The sequence below is a fragment of the Thalassophryne amazonica genome, chromosome 18, assembly GCF_902500255.1.
Source record: "Thalassophryne amazonica chromosome 18, fThaAma1.1, whole genome shotgun sequence".
NCBI classification, from domain to species: Eukaryota; Metazoa; Chordata; class Actinopteri; order Batrachoidiformes; family Batrachoididae; genus Thalassophryne; species Thalassophryne amazonica.
The window spans coordinates 55,193,033-55,213,829 of NC_047120.1; the positions used below are offsets into that span (position 1 = coordinate 55,193,033).

Genomic DNA, 20,797 nt, shown 5'->3' on the forward strand with positions numbered 1-20,797 from the left:
ACAATATATATATATATATATATATATATATATATATATATATATATATATATATATATATATACATAGCAGCAGGAAATAATATGACAATGAGAATCAACAGAAAATCAGTGATTTGGATAACAAGAAGCAAATTTGGTACCTGAGCACAAGCTTCATAGAAGCCAGAAAGCAGATCCAGTGCTCTGCCTTTAGTATAGAACCCAACAATATGCTTCAAAATCTCTGGGTCACTCCGCCAGTCCAGAGACTGTAGGTAGTTGGCAGCCATGATGAAAAGCTCCTTCTGACGACTAACACCTGCAAAGAATATTATTTTCTCTGTGTCCCCTGACTTCAGCAGTGCCCTCATTGCCTGTGAAAAAAGACAATCAAACCTGTTATTTCTATCATATTATACTGTTGCACTTCATCTGTAGTATGGCTGTGACTAAGGATTACTGCTGATTATTTTTATGGTTAATCAATTATATTTTTTAGTTTACTCAACAGAAGAAAAGCCCCTTTTAGACAAATTATTTGCTCTTACCAAAAAATATTCCTGTTTGTTTTCAACAATAGTTTAAATACCAATTAATATATCTGTTTTAAATCCATTTAAATTTCATCTGTTCCTGTCCATTTTAGTGGAATATTATATGATATATTTTGTGGAAAACCACAAAAACAAAATTTAGTGGTTAAAATTAAGTAAATAACTGTATCACTAACGTAACAATATATTTGTCTCTATGGAAATATGCAGCTTTAAAAATATACTGTTTATTATAAGTGTCAAAAACAGGCGCCTTTTCTTTGTTGCTCATTTCCTTCGGTCCACCTAAAGAATTTTAAATAGATTTTTGATTTTATTCAGCAAGTAATATATTGTTTTCTTGATCAATGCTTTTCAGGGACTTTATTAGTCCGATATAATTAATGATTATTATGTGAAGTTATTATATGAAATAATCATGCCCTGCTTTGCTAAGTTGTTGCAGCTCTGTTGTTATGCACAGGTTTGATGTAGTATTTACCACACACTCCTGTGTGTACATTACCTTGGGCTTGTTGCCCGCCTGTGTGTATTTCTTGGTGGCGAGGTGGTAATTGCCCTGACGCATGCAACAGTCGGCTATTCTCTCCAGCAGCTCCTTGCAGGCCTCTTCCGACAGCTCTTTAGAGTCAGTGATGGTCATTCTTTCTGCCAGGTTCTCGGTGATGGTCAGGTTTTCAGCCACACAAACCTCCAGGGCTTCCACATACTGCAGACACACACACACATAAATGTACAGACACCAAATTCACGCATATGGACACACAAATGTGCAAGCATCCACGTGTTACACACACCTTCTTGGCTGCAACCAGGAGATCCACAGCCTTCTCATACTTTGCATGTTCAATGAAGAAGTCGGAGCAGCGTTTCAAGAGGGCGGGGTCAGAGTTCTTATTTAGGTCATCTGCCATCACCTGGAGTGTGGAAAACTGCTGGGTTGCAAAAGCCAACTCCAGAGCTTTGGAGACGTAACCAGCCTACAAGAGAGTAAGTAATGACCAACAGCAACACTTCAGCCATTTATTCTGGGGGTATTTCAAAGAAATACCACAATGACATTCACCTGCTGGAGGAATGTCAACACGTTCATTCTGCTTGGGATGATTTCCCCTATCAGTGGTGCAAAGCAGAGCCAGACCGGTACAGAATTTTTTGGGGGCTGATATAGATATTAAGGAGCAAAAAAATGTTATGATACTATATATCTGCTGATATATGGGTAGCAGAATTACAATCAGAGCAACATTTTAAATGGTAAGATAAAATACGTATGTCCAGATTTTGCCATCATTGTAATTCCACTACTGCAGAATTTACCATATACATAAAAACAATGATTTCTAATATTTCATTATCATACCCTTATGACAAAGAAATATAGGGCTGGGTACCGAACTTCGGTTCATTTGTGGCACCGACTGAAATGCTTCTGCAGTACCGAGTATCAAAACATGACTCGTCTTTCAGTGCCAAGTTTCAGTACCCAGAGGTTAATCATGTGATCAAGACTTAACGATTCCCTTATCGGTTCTTCAGAGCAGCCGTTGTTTTTGAGGGTGTTTGTTGGGAAAATGATCATTTCTCTACGTTGATTGCAGACCCTGCAGCAGGTCTGTAATCAACCGCTTCTGTAATGGCTCCATTTTGAAGCAATGAACCAACAAAGCAGTGCTCCAATCCGCTGCTTCATTGATTAATTTCTTCACTGCTTTTCAGAAGTGGCAAATCTGCTTCTTAACCCCTCTTAAGCCTCAAAGCATTAAAATATGTCAATCATGAGCCAGTTTTGTGTGGATTAAAGTCATTAACTGGGACTCCTGTCGTGTTGGAAGAAAGAAACGAGAATTGTCCTCCGTTCCATTCGCACAGCTCCAAATGCTGCGCGGCTCTCTGTCGAATCAAGTTAGAAACAATAAACCGCAATTGATCAAAACATTTTTTTTTCCTCCCAAAATGAGACATCCTGCGCTGACGTGCAGCAGCCGGCTGAGTTCAGCTCAGAGGTATGGAGTGACATTCATGCCAAATTGTCTGAAAGGAAATGCTTTTGACAAAAAACTACAGATTTTGTTTATTTCTATTTATGTCCAGTGATAAAGGACCCACCATGTAGATTTTATTTAAGTTCACAGATCAAGGATCCAGTAAACAATTTCATATTTACTTTAAGACTCAATAAGATGTTGTTGATAATAAAAATATAAATAAAACTGGAAAAGAAAAAAGTATCATTTAGGAACTGGTATCGAAGTGAAGTTATCGGTATTGGTATCGGTATCAAAAGTTTTTGCTTGATACTCAGCCCTAAAGAAATATAATTGATATTTTACAGTTTAAACATGAACTTTATTATAAATAACTATAAATGCAACCAACAACCAATTGAACTGGCAGTTACCATGTTGGATTGCTTAGAATTTGCATAAACTAGATTTTTTTTGTCTATTTTGGCCTCATCCTAGCTAGCAAGCAGTATGGCAACCACTTGTCTGTTATTGCTGTAAAGTGCCCATTCTGACTGAAAATGAACAGCAGTTGGTCCCTCTGCTTGTCTCTTGTAACTAATGTGACCAAGGGACAATGGGGGTCCCAGCCATGGTTGATAGCATTGTAAACACTGCCGGAGGAGCACTCCCTGCTGGACAAACTATGTACGACACCATTTTCAACAGCAAAAGTGCTTTTCTGTATTGTTTTTATTCGGTAAAATTTAAGTTTCCATATCAGCAAAGAACAACAGGAATACTGAAATGTTCACGAAAGGCCCAGATCAGCCAATATTATCAGCCAAACAATATCAGTTACTTCAAAATGTGGTGCAATATTAGCTTCTTGTTGATAAGCTCAGAGTTAATCAGAAGGAAATATTTCTGACACACCTTGTGGTAGAGTGCAACGGCGCGATCCATATGGGTGCCTTTCTCTTCGTAGTAACAGGCAGCTTCCATCATGTCTTCTGGGTTACTGAGCAGAGCCAAGTTCATCAACTGGTCATCCAAACTGTGCTCCTAGTCAGACATGGCGTACACAAGTCAGGAAAGCACAGAAACAAGAAGAAATGCACTCCTAACACAACATAGACAACTCCATGTTTACGAGTTAGATCATCAATGTTGTCACATTAACAAAGCTTTCTTAGTGACAATCCTGACACACAACAAGATTTGTTACCTTACAGAGTCGTATAGCGTTATTGTAGGCCTGGGCTCGTGTGTAAAAGTGGACTGCTTGTTTGACGTCATCATGACTCTCGTAGTGTCTGGCCAGGTGGTAAGATGCTGCCCTGTCGCCTGTACTGTTGGCAATCTCGGATGCCTGGCAAGTACATAAACCCACTATTGACAGATCATCTCCATTTTGCACACTGCACAGGCAGCTCTAGAGTGGGACCCGATGGGGTTTGGGGAAGAACAGAATGAGTCCACCTAAAGGGAAGCTGCCTCTATCAAACCTAATGTCAGAAGAATATCTTAATAACATTAATTGCTATTGCCAGATATTTCTGTTGTGTATTGTATCTGTGAGTTATCAACATGTTTGTAGAAGACATGAGATTAGAGGCACGTTTCCACCTTCATGATGTTTAACATGACAAACAGCAAACTCTACTTCAGTGCTGGCTTCTCTTCACTGGCTGTCTTTTTGGGCGAAGGGTGGACTTCAAGGTCCGACTAATGACTTAGAAGATAATAAATGGTTGTGTGCCGTCTACATGAAGCGCCGTGATCACTTTAGACTGGTTTGCTGTGTGACCTCATGTTTCATAAGAAAACAGTAGGTGTGTCATGTTTCTGTTCATGCACCATTGCTGTGGAGTAATCTACCGATTGAGATAAAGTGATTGAGTTTGACAGAAGTCCAGACTGAAGACTCATATGTTCTTGACTGCCTATGCTCACTGAGGGTCTGACATTTTTATTTTTTCTGCTTGTATATGTTAACTTTTATTTTACTTACTGTTGTGAAGCAGTTTGTATTTTGCTAAAGCTGTTAAAAAAAATTGTTTTTATTACGTCTGCCAAGGACTTAATAAAATCATCAGTGTTTATTTGTCTGTCTGTCTGTCTTTTAGCAGGATTACATCAAAACTACTGAACGGATTTAGACGAAAGTTTCACCACAGATAGATATTTGGCCATGGAAGACTCCACTGAATTTTGGAGGTGATCCGGATCTAGATTCTTGATCAAAATTTACCTTTATGTAGGCTTTGAAGGATTACTTCAAAAGTACTTCACAAATTCTCACCAAATTTGCACCACAAATAGATATTAGGCCATGGAAGACTCCACTGAATTTTCGAAGTAATCTGGATCCGCATTGGCAGACGTCAAAAATGTCGGCCTGCTCTTGTTATTCATGATTTCAAATAAGTCAACCCAACACAAAATGTTGCCATTCACAAAGTCTATACAATCAACTGCAACACTTCACTATAAAGTGTCATATAGTTCATTCATTCATCTTCTACCGCTTAGTCCAATTAAGGGTCGCGGGGAGCTGGAGGCTATCCCAGCAGTCATAGGGCGCGAGGCGGGGTACACCCAGGACAGGACGCCAGTCTGTCGCAGGGCCACAAATAGACAAACAAACACAGACACACCCACACAGGACAATTTAAAGATGCCAATCCATCTAACCCGCATGTCTTCGGATGTGGGAGGAAACCGGAGCACCCGGAGGAAACCCACGCAAACACGGGGAGAACATGCAAACTCCACACAGAAAGACCACGGGAATTGAACCCACAACCTTCTCGCTGTGAGGCAACAGTGCTAACCACTAAGCCACCGTGCTGTCCGTGTCATATAGTTGCGTCCTCAAAATGTAGCAATTTTCAAGAAACCTTTATTTTAGAGAACATTGATGAAACATACCTTGTCAATATTCTTCATGTAGCAGTGGATCCGAACAAGGGAGAGGTAATCCTGTGCACACTCGTAATAATGCAGAGCTGATTCCATGTCTGACTGGCTTTCCAAGTACTGCGCCCACCACTTATAGACACTCCTGTGTTATAAAAAACATGCATCATGTCATTCAAATGATCTGTATCTTTATGTATATCATTTATATACATATAATGTACAGAATTCTTACTTGTCTTTCATTTTGTTAACATAAATCTCAAGAGAGAATGTGTTATCCTGAAGCATTCTGGGCACTTCAACCCTGTGGGTGTCTGACTTCTCATAACTAAAACGCAAATGGAAACAATGGGTTTCAAATGTAATGTAAATAAGAAGTAAATAATAAAAAAAAGTCCTTGGAAGGGTTTAAAATTTCTCAGTATCTGTATCAGAATTAGAAAACATGCCAATGTCTGTCTTACTATGCGAGGGCCAGGGATCTGTCATCAAAAGACTCCAAATATCTGGCGTATTTATAGTAGGTGCTTCGCAAGTGGATACGATCATGGTTCTCAGCCGTCTCCAAGGCTTTCTGCCATTGGTCAGACGCCTGGTAGAAATTGTTGAGGAGGTCATAGCGTTGACACGATTTGTACAACTTTTCCGCATCATCCTATTGGAAGAAAAATACATTTGTTCTATTTGTTACACTCATGCACAGCAGCATCACAAGTAGGGGTATTGTTTTTGGCTATGTGTGTGTTATGTGTGAACTGTACAACTAAAGACTTGTGATCTGATTTGGGCCAAGCTTCTAAGAAGGGTTGAGGGTCAGCCAAGAACAAAGTAATTAAATTTTGAGTAGAATCAATCCCAGGTCAAGATCACAGGGCAAGGTCAAATTATTGGCCCAATGCTTATGAAACTAGTCACTACAATGAATCCAGTATGGCTCCAGATGTTGATTTGGCACAAGATTTACACTGAATGTCCTTCCTGACACAACTCCAGATGTACAAGAAGAACAAGGTACAGGTGGGTTTAAACCGGGAACCTTCTTGATGGGAAGCATTCAAGTCATGTATCAACTTTGTCACATGACCTTTGACCTGGCAATCTTGAACTGTCAAACACATTTTAGAACAGAAATTTCGAGGAATTGTTTATAGATACATCTATTGTTCCTGTTAAACACAAATATAAAGTACTCCATCATCTTTCAATTAGTGATGTGACCTTTGATCTGAGTTGACACTGAAAGGTTAAAATCATTTTGAATTGCTATTTGGAGGTACTAATATGAAATCATATCAACTTTCTCTTAGACACATGACCTTTGACATGTTTGCACAAAAATATCCCCTGCAAGGTGACGGGCTCGGACATACTCCTGTTATTTGTAGTCATGGGATTTGGTGTCATATGTCAACAGGTTTTAGAACAACTCAATTAAAAAACAATTGCAGATCACTGAAGCAAATGTTTTAAGAGATAAAGGAAAGCTACACTGTTCCTTCATTGTGTCACAACTCAATCTTTATTTCAGGAAAGTTTCTTTTGATACTCTGTGTGCTTCTTACCTTGTGTGCTGCTATACAATGCTGCTGGAACCTCAATTTCCCTGAGGGAGTCTTCCCATGGGATTAATAAAGTTCTGTCTAATGTAATCTAATCTAATCTAAAAGCCCTGCAAAAACGGTACTAAGAAAATTAGCCAACTAACGACATCTGTGTCTTCAGCTCAGTTGTGTGCGAAACACTGTGTGACCATCTTACCAGCATACCAAGGTGAGTGGCCAAGATGGCCACCCGTGCTTCCGGTTCAGGCTCCGCCTCTGCCTCCCTCAGTGCTTTTGCCGCTCTGGCATTTCCCATATTCCCAAAACACACTCGCGCCACGTCCAGACGATGGGTTTTCACGCACATCCGTGCCATATTTTCCCATACTGCTTTACTACAGAAAAAAAGAGGAACATGCTGTTTGTAGGGGTATTTTTTTTTATGTATTTAGTTATTTTGTTGGTGTTTTATTAATAAATTGTGAAAGAATGTGTTAATTCATCTGACAATAACTTTCCAGTTAAAAAAACAACTCATCTCAACAGATTTTTGAATGATTTTTTGTTATTATTTATAGTTTAGATCAGGTTATGTTGTAAAATATTAACTTTTTTACATGAAGCTTTTAGTATTAATGTGAATATATAACAGAAAAAAGACCAGATTCTTTCTTCCACCATGACTGCGTTTTTGACTGTATTATCACCCAGAATTCCTCTCAACTTCTCCGTCATGCAAACGCATACTGGTGTAGCTATGAAAATATATTTGCAGACTCAAGACTGGAGGCATGCTTCTCTGTTTTTTCTTTTCTGCATGACGCAAATGAACCCTCAACCTACATCTCTTTTGCGAATATACAAAAAGTTAAAATTCCACAGCCATCTGGAATCTATTTGTGTCTCGTTCCCCCCTCCTTGCTTTTGCTGATACAGATGTGAGCCCTTTAATAAAGTTGGGCAACAGGAAATACCCCAAATCTTTAGGGGGCCAAGTAAAAGGGAAAGAGAGGAAAGTATGTCAGACATTCACAAATAAAGCCCAGGAGCCTGCTGCCAAAATTTAGTTTTATATGGTCAAAGCATATCAATGCTGAAAATAAAAAATGGTGACACTCTGAAATGATGAGAAGACCGCTGAAATCCAGGGAGCCAGAAAAGGAAAGACAAGAGAAGGAACAGGTCTACATTTGGCCCCTTTTCCCATCCTCTTTTCCTCTCAGGAAACACATCCTGTTGGCTGGCGGACTGCAGTGACCAATATGTTTGTTGCACACGAGAGAGGACTTTAGCAAACGCCCCGTGGGTTCCAGACAAAAGAATACACAACAGTGACGTCTGACAGGGGGTCTTGTAGACATTCTTTCACACACAAATGCACTGACGCAGAAATTCTAAGTGATTAAGAAGGAAGGAGCTAAAGCTTGCTGCAACTATAAACTCATCTCTGACAAACAGAAACTCCCACAAGCTTCAACTCTGACCTCAAGGATTTTGAGGGAGAGAGAGCAAGAGAGAGAGTGAAGCACTGAGAGGTGGGTTCAAGGACTTCTTTTTCTCTTTCCACTGAGACAATCTGAGCAAACCTCTAAAAAGCCACAGGCGAGCTGGATCTAGTAATGCTGACCACAGAAACTGCACGTTTTGGTGTCAGCACGCTTCCAACGACCCCGTGGAGAAGGAGAAGGTGAAAAACCAGGAAGAAATCCTCAACTGAGACAAATCTACTACCTTCAGTGAGAAGCCAGCTGCAGATGCAGAAATCAGAGAAGTACGTGGAGCACTAAAGGAAGGGAGAAGGAAGATACAAGAAGTACAAGACTGAGGTCAAAGAGTCAAGCTGCAGCCAGCCAGAGCCAGTGGAATGGACCTAGGTGCTTGTTGGATTAATCCTTGCATACCTGCATGTCTGTCTGAGGAGGAGGGCTGAGGATCTGCTGCAACAACATCCAACTCGCGAATGAGGATGAATGGAGATGTTCTTTAGCTAAGGCTCAAGACAAAACACTTGCCAAATCCATCTCTGTGCAAACACCGCCTGGCAGCTGGAGAGGGGGAACGCAGTTGTGGAGTCGGCCGTGGTGAGGAGCCAGGAGGACCAGAGGCAGGAGGAGGGCCGAGACTCCGAGGAGCAGCCGCTGGGTCCAGAAGAGATAGAAGAGGGAGGGGGAGAGGTGGCAGGTACCGGGCATCGCATGGCCGTGCAGAGGTTGGTGGCAGCAGCAGTGGTGGTAGCCCTGCTGTCCCTGGTGTTTAACAATGTGGCAGCCTTCACGCCAAGCTGGGTTCTGCAGTCCTTGGAGGACGGACACAAGCGGAGCGTGGGACTGTGGAAGACGTGCCCAACTGGTGGGGAAAAAGGCCACGATGACCTTCAGGCTGAGCGAAAGGGGCAAGGAGCCCAGAGACAGTGTAAAGACCTGGGATGGGGCTCTGAGTATGCAGGTTACCAAGAGTCCCGCAGCACCGTCAAACGTAAGTGTGATCTGGTCTGAACATCTGGCAAATTTCAATGTGTGATCTTTTTCTCATCAAACAAACCACCTCAAATGTTCACACCAACAAACACAATACTGAGAGTTACCTCTGTCAAAATTGTCATATTGTAGGCAATTTGATCTTGCATTATGCACATGAAACAATGCACAAACACTCATTTTTTCCTCCCTATAAGGACCAAATATACACACAAATCCCATATTCAGGAGCCTCGGATGAATTATTTTAAACTCAAAACCAAACCACTTTGTAATAACATATCAAGTCACGACACTCCTAATAATCTGGACCACACATGCACTGTGTTTTAACCTCAGTGGTTAAGATAAGAACCATCCAAGAAATCAGATGTTTGAATCATATCCAAACAAAAATGCAGATGACGTAGGTTACTGGCACAATAACGATATGTATAACACAGATCTGAATAATTCTAAATTGAGTCAAGTCCAGATACACTAGACACATACCAAACCTACGGCTTCTGCGTGAAAGAAGTAGGAGTCAACCTGCCTCAGCAACTGTATCTGAGAAAAGGCATATAGTCCACTGGGCAACTCTTGCAATGTAGGAAAATCTGGCTCGCTGTTTGTAATATACACTACTGAGCGTGTTACATGTTTTGATTTAGACTCCATCTAGCTTGTTACTTATAATGAATTAATGCCTTTAACCCATGGTTCAAGAAATCTGACACTGCTTTTCCTCTGGTCCCTCAAGTGCAGTTTGACATGATGCGAGCGTGCAACCTGATGGCAACCGTGGCTCTAACAGCTGGTCAGCTCATCTTCCTCCTCGGCCTAATAGAGCTGCCCTTCATCACACAGGAGTCACCATGGTGGGAGGAGGCCATCGCTGCACTTTTCCAACTAGCCAGTAAGCATCACTGTTCCTGTGACACGGCTATATGTCTAACATGGTTTAAATTAGCAAAAAAATCAATTTAGACACAACAACACACTGAGGACAAAATAAATGATAAACACACTACAGAAGTTGGTGTAAAGTAGTGGCTAAACCTGAGCATGCCAAATTTCAAGGAGCTGCATTATACAGTAGCAAAGTTTGACTCCAGAAACCTGTAGTAAAATAGAGAAATACAATAAAGAAATGTTTTTTAAATGCTGATAACTTCCAAAGTTGTAGTATGAGCTTCATGAAACTTATGCAGACACTTGAAAACACCAAGGTCAAACCGTGTGCAAAAGTCTAAGAAGATTCCCCTAACAGGAACAAAGTGGGACTTCTTAAACCTCAGTGTCATAGTCACACAAAAGGACATCATCTGCTGAGAGTGCTTAATCAATTCATTTTTTGAGTGGTGGTTTTTGCTTTTTTCTGGCATCGAAAATTTTCACATAAGGCTCATAGCATGGGAACGGGTACAGATTACGGCCCCATAGGGTAGAAAATTAAGTACCTTGAAATATGTAATGTAATATACCATTTTAAAGGGTACTGCGTGGAGTATTAAGCCGTGACGTTACAGAGCTTAATACCTGCTCAGTGTGGAGACACAACTGAATAAACATTCAGGTCATCTTGCCACAGGCAAAAAAAAAAAAAGTATTTTGAAGATTCTTGGACCAAACTTTGACTAGTCTACTTCCTTAAAACCAATACTCTTCCAACGGCATGTCCGTATTTCTGGTCCAATACAAGATAAACATAAATGTGACGTACAGAAACTGAGAGAGATTTGTTGAAACTGTTAGCTACTGCTTGAAGTGCTCAAACTAAGATGTATTGTGGGTACCAAACAGCAGTGTACTCTAACCCCCCATGGCATAGTTCCAAGCTGGTTCTGTAACAACTGGAATGCTATAGAGCGTGACATACACAAAACATGACGTACCATGTCTGTGTATCATTAGTGGACCTGGTACCAAATACATTCAAAGAAACAGCTGACTAAATAGTAACTAAATCTTAACTATACCTTAACTAGTGACATTCCATAAATAGCCACCCTGCATCATTGGTATGTCATCTCTGGGGTGCAAGTTTTTGTGACGTACAAAAATGTGACGTACTCTGTAACAGGAAACAATAAGTAGGTGTACATGTTCCCATGCAACAAGCCATACGGTAGACTTTCACCATGTTTAAGTTTTCCCCCCAAAAAATTAAGTCTACATTTGAGTCCAAAACTGGTTTCACAGCACACAAGATAAAGAACCCACTGTTAGAAAAATACCACTATCTGTATATAATAAAGATTTGTTGTTGTTGTTGTTGTCCTTTCGGCTGCTTCCGTTTTGTTCGGGGTCGCCACAGAGGATACAGCCAGATCCGCATTGGTATTTGGCACTTTTTACGCCAGATGCCCTTCCTGACTCAACTCCAGTTTTACGCGGAGAAACACACACAGCCGCTGGCGTTCCAAAGATGTCTCCCATCCACGTACTAACCAGGTCCCGCACTGCTTAGCTTCTGAAATCTGATGGGATCAGGCTAACACACAGCAGACCAGCTGCTTGTATATAGTAAAGATTTAATCCTCTTCAGCCCAGGCAAAATTATAATCTATTTTTACACATTTTATAAACTTCATGTCTTGACAGTAGCAAGGCTCTCATTTTCACTTAAATGGGAATTGGTCAGTAAATCATGCAGATACAGTTTGTCCATGGTAGGTTCTGTGATGAATGATATGTGCACAACTTAATCATCGGTCTTATCAGACGGTTTCACCGTGCAGCAAAGTACACAAGAGTTGGGAGGGAGAGGATTAATAAAATAAAATCAAAATCTATAACTCAGATCCTTGTTAAGCACCTTGGTGCACCTTATGTTTTGATTTAGTGATATATTAATAAACTGAATTGAGATCCAAACCAGGATCAGGCCTATTCGGGAAGAAGACCAGGACAATGCTGCCTTTTTCATATTGGGAAGTTAAATGGAGTAAAGTGTGGATACATGGCACCATTTGTGGCAGAAGATTAGTCAAACTTGTAAGTAAGATTGTAAAACCAAAGAGACAAAAAAAACAAACAAAAAAACAAAAACAACAACAACAAAAAGCCTCCACAATGGACACGCAACGAATGGGACCTGTAGTCATCATGGTAGCAAGATCTCTCTTCCACAACTAGCACCCAACCATCCCAGTGTGCCACACTGAAAGTCAGGTGGCATGACCTGGTCCAGTGTTACTGATGAACGATATGATGTTGTTGTTGCATGTGGTGGCTTCTCGGTCACTTGGTATCACTATGGAAAAGGAGGGGGAGCTGCACCAGATCTAAAATTAATCCCAGTCCAGAATTCACGGGCCAAAGTTGCAGCGAGCCAGGGAGCGACTGGTGGGCGCCAGGATATCCCTGCTCAGGACGAGGAAATGTCTGTGACTACCTGTTATGCAAACCCCTGAGCTGAAGAAGGGAAAAGAAGGGAGGCGGGGGGAGGGAATGAAGGGGAAAGACAGTTTCGACAGGGACTGGGTGTTTGTGTGTTCACTGGCAGGAGGGCTCTTGTGCATGCACGTTTGTGTATGCTGTGACTGACTGTGTGTTTACAGGGTGTCTAGGTCCAAAAACGTCCTGTGGTACACGCGGCAGTAGGGTGGGATTGCTTCTGTCTAGATAAGCTGGCCGGGCTTTTTATGTCTGTGTTTACAACATGTCGAGGAACAAGGGTGAATAAAGGATCTCCTCCTTATACAAGATGATGTCTTTATCGGAAGACCTTGACGGGAGGATGGAGGCCCACCCAAACAGACACAACATCATTTCCATCACTAAAACTCAACGAGCCAATCACAGCTCACCAAATTCTGATACATAAACACAATAGCAACTTCATTTCCCATTAATTGTTACCCTAACAGCTATTTTAGTAGGGTGATCTGAAGTACTCTGAAGTAAAAGACAACGTTCTCAAACGCTGATGCTAGAAACAATAGAGATAAAAGTTGAGCAGCACACACCTATTTCCTTGATATCTAAAAATAGTACTGACCATATCTTCCAATTTTTCCTCTTACCATATTTGGTCCACAAAACTGCTAATCAAAAAGGCATCATTCTATAGGATTTTGGCATAATTAAAAATCAGGGTGCTTTATGTTTATTACGTCAGTAATACATACATAATTTACCTTTTGGAATTACAGACACAGTAAGCTGCTTAAGGATAAAAAATATGTTTCCAGTATCCAGTGACTGTCCTTTCTCCTTTCTTCAACTGTCATCTTTTGGCAGTGTTAACCAAATATGAACACAAATAAATATTTATTTATTCTAATCTTGAATCAGATGATGAATTAACAGTAAAATATGAATCACTTTCCTTCTCTAGAAGCATGCCCAATAAAGGGAACTCATTTCCTGAGTATAGATCCTGTATAGGCCACTACCACTGAGTAATGCATTCCTCCCCTACAGAGCTAGTCAATGGACTCCAGCTCTGAATGGATGGAGATATTTTTACACTTTGCCCTCTTTCACAGGAATGTTTTCATTTTCAGACCTGCCAAAAGTCTCAGCTATTACAAGCAGATTAGAATAACAATATCCAGTTTCATTCAAAGATATCGTTGCAGGGTTGGCAGGTCGAGGCTGCAAGCTCAGTGTTTACTCTGGAATGTGTTTTTCAAATGGACAGAGGGCTAATATTGTAAGACTGCAACTCATGAAACTTATGTTTCTTTAATTTGAAACGCTGAAGGTATTGCTGGGCACTATGGCAACAATATGGCTCAGCCTGCAGTGTGAATCTACGTACACTTGGACAACATTTAGACACAAGAACACAGATTTTCAGGGATACTGATTGATGAAATTTACTGTGGAAGAAACAAAAACTGCTTCATAATGAATCCTGTTAAATCTGGTTGAGTTTGGAGACTTTGGGCTCTAGCTTTACAATCTATAACACACGGTCTAAAGTGCACAGCACCAGTGCATTTGGGCCACATCCATTTCCACTGTGCACAAGTGTTTTATTCAGTGTCTTAAGTCATTAAGGGTTTGTTTTAGGCATAACGTGTATTTACACCAAGCAGGGTGTCATCTATCATTCTCTTTAAGAGCCAGGGTGTTCGTGAACATGGCACACTGCTATTTTTATGGCAGGCTCAAGTGAGAGGTTTTCTGGAGATGAATCAGGTATGTGTGCAAATCCTTACAGCACATGTGTAGCTCATTTACAAGAGTTCCACCACCACCAAAGCTCCCTGAGGTGAAGCAACAAAGCAGTAAGGTGAAGTTTTGCACTTCCTCATAAGTGTTTACTTATATTTCATTTCTAATTTTTGGTTTCAATTCAGTTTTGCTGTAATATGATGCACTAATGCGCACCGCTGTGTGTACAAGCAGAGTCTACGTCCATTGTGAGTCCGCCTATACAAGGCATATCTGAATATTGTGCTGTATTAATAGCAGAAAAACTCTGTTCTCAACTGCACACCAGATTTTTGGCGGACTATGGTGCAACTCTCTCTCTCTCGGCAAGTTGATCCAGCAGTTTTGTGACGTATCCTATCATCTCTATGCTGATGACCTGCAGCTGTACTGCTCCTTTAAAACAACTGAGACCCAGAAACTCAATTCTTTAACCAATTGTCTCACCAAAGTTAAGGAATGGCTCAGTGAAAACAGCAGCAGCTGAACTCTGATAAGACTGAAACATTGATTGTTGCTCCGGAGAGTGCTGTGCCTGCTATCAGGCTGCACCTTGGTGAACTGAATAGTTCAGTTAAGGGCAGCCTGCGCAATCTTGGCATTATCTTGGATAAAGGGATGTCTCTGGAACATCATACGAAACAGTTAGTTAGGAATTGTTTTTTCCAGATCCGGAATATCTCTAAACTTCAAAAAATGGTGTCTTTTGAAGAGTTAGAGATGATTGTACATGCTTTTATATCTTCGCGACTGGATTACTGTAACAGCCTATTCACGTGTCTTAATAAGAAAGAACTGGCTCGTTTGCAGGTTGTGCAAAACTCCGCTGCATGGCTTCTGACCTGCACCCACAGGAGAACCCATATTAGCCCAATACTCAAGTCCCTGCATTGGCTCCCTGTCTCGTTTAGGACAAATTATAAAATCCTGGTGCTTACATTTAGAGCTCTGCATGGGCAAGCTCCGGAATACATCAAGGAACTGATCCAACCGTATGTGTCCACCAGGGGCCTGAGGTCCTCCAATCTGAACCTGCTGATGGTTCCCCGTACCTGTTTTAAAACTCGAGGGGACAGATCTTTTAAAGCCGTGGCGCCGCGCCTTTGGAATGAGCTTCCCTGCTGCCTTTGCTCGATAGACTCTGTCGATGTTTTTAAAAAGCAACTTAAGACTCACCTTTTCAAAATTGCATTTTAGCTTGATTTTCTTTTAAATGTTTGTATGTGTTATTTTGTATTTATTGATTTTATCATGTGAAGCACTTTGTGACCCTGGTCTGTGAAAAGTGCTATATAAATAAAGTTTACTTACTTACTTACTTAACTGTATTTGCTGCTGGAAGCTAGCATTGACACTGACACTGCTTTGTGCCAGAATGTAATATGGGGCCCACAACCTTTTCCCAGACATTTGTGGCTCAAGAGATTACAGGCAATAAGCCAATGCAATCACTTTGATACCGATTAGCTTGAAGAAAACCAGAGCAGACGCATAAATATCCAAGACAGGGCTTTAATATAAGACCTGATAAAATGTTCTCTGTGACAGACCATATCAAATGTTTCAAACGCAACTGTGGGGTGTGGACAGGAGGGAAGGAAGGATAGAAAGAGGAAGAAGGGGAAGGAAGCTTGAGAGATTAGTCTGTGCACCCCCCCCCAACTCACACACACAAAAAGTGTTCACACAGCCAACCGCGTCTTGAATCGGAACAGATCATTCATTTTCTTGGATAAGAAGCCGGACAGGTTAAATATGAGTAGTTACGGCAAACCCTTACATTCTTACCTATGCACACATTTTGTGCAATGATACACAGACACAATCAGCCACATCCTCACTGAAAACAAATACTCCATCTTACTCCACCAGCAGAAAAAGAAATAGACACAAACTCAACACTCGCCCCCCCCCACTGCCGAACACTATCTGCATCAGGAAACTGAGTGATTCATATCCTAAACCATGAACATCCCTATTTCCAGTGATTATTTTTGGTCCCTTTATTTATGTCACTGTGGACAGAGCAGATTTTAAGGCATGCACAAATGTTGAATGACTCGACACTTGAATACAATGGAATAAAGGATCCTCTACATGGGCGCCAGTGATATGAGTGTGCTCACACTTCTAATAGTAACCGTGAGGAAAGGTGTGGAGTAAGAACAAAATGAGTCCTTCTCCAATGACATAACTTTATCTTTGCTATTGTAATGTTCGTAGAAAATGCAGAGATTAAAGAAAACGCAGGAATTTGAAAACAATGGGTTTCTAGCTTCACCTGCAAACCAGGAGTCTGTGATTCACCAACTCCAATTTGTACAAATCAAAATAAGCAGGAAAGAAAACACCTCAGTTGCTTTTATGAATATAGAACCTTCAATAATTTTAAACTTTTGAGAACTTTGATCTTGTGATCTCAGAAATCTGTCTGCACGGAAACAGATTTCCAGATTCAAAGGCCCCATATGGAGCTCCCACTGAAGTGCAAAATACAAGCACAAAGATACAATAGTTAGATTAATATCTGGAGACTGAAACACCTCATACAATGTTGTTCGTGTTTATGGATGCTTGTTTCTACCTTGGGGGGTATCTCACATCTTATAGAATAATATGAAAAAAAATGACACAAAAAAGAAGTAATTGTGCAAGTCAAAATATACACTTTTACATGAAATTGAAAAAGTCCACATTTAAACGGTAATAATTCTAAAATTTAAAATAAAAATGGAAGTCATAATTGTGAGTTAAAAAAAAACACTTTGACTTTCTAACTCATAATTATGATACTAAGAATTGAGACACTCATAATTACAGTATGTTAAAATTCTGACTTTTTAAGGGCATAATTGCGACTAATAAAAAGTTATCATTTTGATTTAGTGTCCCATAATTAAAAAGACAAAATATTAAATTTTTTTTTATAACTAACTTTCTGTGGGTATTTTCATTCAATATCAGCTGTATTTCTGTGGCAGAAACTGGTTTCCATACATGTTGAAATTATTCCTCACATTGTTCAAAGTAGCTCCAAGTAACTGAATGCCAAACATTGCAACAATTTAAAGAAAACTGCAGCTTACAAAGTCTTTCACCTAATTATATTTCAAAGGACGTATTAAAGTGGAATCTTACTTTAAAGGACAATGGAGCAGTTTTACTGATTGACGCCAATTCTCTGTGCTCTTGTTCAGGTTTTGTGCTGGTGATCGGACTTGTAACCTTCTACAGGATTGGACCCTACACACACCTGTCCTACTCCTGCTACTTCGACATAGCTGCTTGCCTGTTGGCCACCGTGGCTGCAGCCATGCTCATCTGGAACATTCTACACCGGCATGATGACTGCCGTGCAGGTCCGGTCATAATCATCCGTCGCTCACCTTTCCACCCGCGTCTAGACAACGACTACGTGGAGTCGCCCTGTTGAGACATGACCTCACAATCCAACAATATGGAATAGACAACACTGCTAAAAACTCCTGCTTATAGTCTAATCTGGCTAAGTGTCTTCAAGAGGATATTCCTGTGGGTCTACATTTGATGGACCAATTATACAATTCTACTCATCCCAACTCCTTCCATGGGAAATATTTACCTGCTTAGCTCGCAATATTTTGGATTTAACATGAAAGCAAAATGTATCCAACAGGCCACAATCTTCAAACATTCACAAGATGACAATTATACATAATACTACACACGTGTTCCATTTATTCACACTTGGATCGTTAAATATTAAATCTGGACTGGGACTGTCCTTTAACAAAGGTATTGCTTGGGAACAGTTCAAGCTGGAACTTGACATTTTTTGTCAGATGTGCACTTACATTATGGATTCTTGCCGACTATATGTGTTATTACGCATAACTTGGATAGCACCTGTTCAATTTGCACCACTTTAGAATACAAGTTAATGAAACCAGTTTAAAAAGAGTGACACAAAGTACAGAACATTTTCTGTACAATGATTAATTGGAATAAAAAAAATACATGATCAGAAATTCAGAATACCTCATATTTGTTTTCATAACATGTAAAGTTTAAATTATTAAATATTTAATACACTATAATTCTAAGGATATATGATTAAAGCACATAAATAATCTAACACTCAAACATTTCTTTACTTCATTAAAATTCTTGTTGGGATAAGTGATAATATTTAGTTGGACAAAGATTAAAAAAAAAAAAAAACACCGAAATACACAAATGAATAATTTATCTAATTACCAAATACAGACATTTTCTCTACTAAAAGACAAGGGCAACAAAGTGATAATTATCTAATGTAAATTAGATTGTATAACAAATTATTTTAGAATCTTAAAGTAGTAGTTTACAAATTAATGATTAGAATAATTTTGGAAATGACTCGAGTCATAAACACTTTTATACTTGTGCTAATTTTGGGAAAGCATTCCTTAGGAAAATCTGCTCGCTTGTGGTACATACTGTATACTTAAATTAATATAATTGTATAAATAGTGTTATCATATGTAGCTGTATTACTGTGATCATATCATAATTCACAAAACAACTCCAAGTAATTTGTGGTTCTTTGACATTGCCAAATATAGTGGCAAATGAAAATAATAACATGTCATATCAAATCAATAAATATGTTGAGAAATATTTAAACATTGTAGCCCTTTGTTAGTGTTTCATATTCTACAACACATTTTGCAGTCATACATAAAAACATTAATGATGAAAGGTTTGGGGGGAAAAATTCATCAAGAATATTTTGTTTCTCACATTCGGTAAAACCATAACCAGGGGTTTTTCTAGGAAAATTTAGCAAGGGGGCGCCACCAGATCCAAGGGAGCGGAGCGAGTGGGGGGGATTTCTGGAGGGCCTCTTTCTTGTGCCAACTGTGTTGCGGAGCTTTTGAAAATTTCCGGTCAAAATGGGGCATTCTGGGGTTTTTTTTTTTTTTTTTTTTGAATGACTGGAATAACAACCCGTAGCCAAGACGTGAAGGGGGTTGGGTCTTTTTGGTGAAAGTGGACCTTAGTCAGCAGGGGATCTGGGGGCTGCTGAAGGTCACCCAAAATTTTGGGATTTTGATGTCTAGGGATGCATTCTTGAGGGTTTCTTGATGACCATTGTGTCTCTCTCTTTGTACTGTTTAATATGTGTACTATTTGTATTTTTTGCACATTTTCACCTTTTCTTTGCCTTTACCCCAAATAGCTATCACAACCTACATGTTTGTTTGATAAGATTCCAACCATCAACCAACCAAACATTCATTTATATAGCCCATTCCAGCAGCCAGATGGCGTCCAAAGTGTTTTACAGTAACATCAAAGAACAAGAATTCACAAAAATGAAACAAATGTACAACAGAATTAAAAAGGCACATAAAGACAAAACATGTCACAACGCCACCAGCTGGAGTTTTGATTTACAGCCATCGGGAAAGTATTCACAGCGTTTCACTTTTGCACCTTATGTTATTTTTACCTCCTTGTCAATTTCGGTTTGTACAGTGGTCAAAAGGTAAAGTGGCTCCAATTAAGTAGAAAGTGATGCAAATTATTATTTGAGCTAAAGCAGTTTTCAAAATGAATAGTCTGCACCTTCTGTTATACTTAGTCATCACATTATGGGGTAACATATATGTTATGGAATCCAACAGACAAAAGGGTGTTCTTGTTCCAGATGAAAGGAAGGAAAAGCTGTACTTTTAAATAGCACACATAACACATAACACCGCTGCACATCACCCAAAGTCAAGAACGACAGCAACGCGAGGAAGCGGCACAGTCTGGTCTGAATACAGACATTCTAACTCGAATCTGACATGAAGCTTCAAAACAGAGACTTTTAAAGCTGCTTTAGCCGTAATGAAGTGCAACAAGTTGATTTGAACTTGTCTATCTTCACCCCAAATAACAAATCTCAGCTCCACTGAAGGGCCTTTAAAATATATTTTGCATTACTTTCATATGCAATGTGCAAAGTACAGTGAACGCTTCATTTATGTCCTGCAAGTATTCTGTATGTTAGAATGCAGTCAGTCAAACAACAAGGCCTAATGTGTTCACTTAGTGAAATAAATGTGAGTTTTCAGTTTGAATATGTGAACCTTTATGTCAGACCTTCATCACAAAATCCCAGAAGGTACTGGTTTCACGGGAAATGCATAACTCTGTGGGCGGGATATGCGGGAATTGAACAATACTAAAGCAAGAGTAGCAGCAAAAATAGCACTC

The 20,797-nt window shown here is 39.9% G+C and overlaps 2 protein-coding genes across 2 annotated transcripts in view; one reads left to right on the forward strand and one right to left on the reverse strand.

The window, feature by feature from the left end:
- Positions 1-20,797, reverse strand: part of ift140 (intraflagellar transport 140 homolog (Chlamydomonas)) — a 42,710-nt gene that overhangs the window by 2,776 nt on the left and 19,137 nt on the right. The window contains exons 19-27 of the mRNA XM_034193574.1: positions 7,165-7,342; positions 5,871-6,061; positions 5,639-5,734; positions 5,416-5,548; positions 3,710-3,853; positions 3,418-3,546; positions 1,333-1,515; positions 1,041-1,244; positions 143-355 (exon numbers count right to left, since the gene is read on the reverse strand). Coding sequence (XP_034049465.1) covers positions 143-355; positions 1,041-1,244; positions 1,333-1,515; positions 3,418-3,546; positions 3,710-3,853; positions 5,416-5,548; positions 5,639-5,734; positions 5,871-6,061; positions 7,165-7,342 — 1,471 coding nt within the window. The remainder of the gene's footprint in view (positions 1-142; positions 356-1,040; positions 1,245-1,332; positions 1,516-3,417; positions 3,547-3,709; positions 3,854-5,415; positions 5,549-5,638; positions 5,735-5,870; positions 6,062-7,164; positions 7,343-20,797) is intronic.
- Positions 5,990-19,301, forward strand: tmem204 (transmembrane protein 204). Its single transcript, XM_034193575.1, has 4 exons — positions 5,990-6,001; positions 8,808-9,422; positions 10,167-10,322; positions 17,770-19,301. The coding sequence occupies exons 2-4, from the start codon at positions 9,143-9,145 to the stop codon at positions 18,003-18,005; spliced, it is 672 nt and encodes a 223-aa protein (XP_034049466.1). The 5' UTR covers positions 5,990-6,001; positions 8,808-9,142; the 3' UTR covers positions 18,006-19,301.

Excerpts from the sequence above, each read along its gene's own strand:
- tmem204 (XM_034193575.1), top strand. The coding sequence starts at position 9,143 with ATGGCCGTGCAGAGGTTGGTGGCAGCAGCAGTGGTGGTAGCCCTGCTG. Across the intron at positions 9,423-10,166 it reads GTCCCGCAGCACCGTCAAAC|TGCAGTTTGACATGATGCGA; the intron begins GTAAGTGTGATC and ends TGGTCCCTCAAG. Across the intron at positions 10,323-17,769 it reads TGCACTTTTCCAACTAGCCA|GTTTTGTGCTGGTGATCGGA; the intron begins GTAAGCATCACT and ends GCTCTTGTTCAG.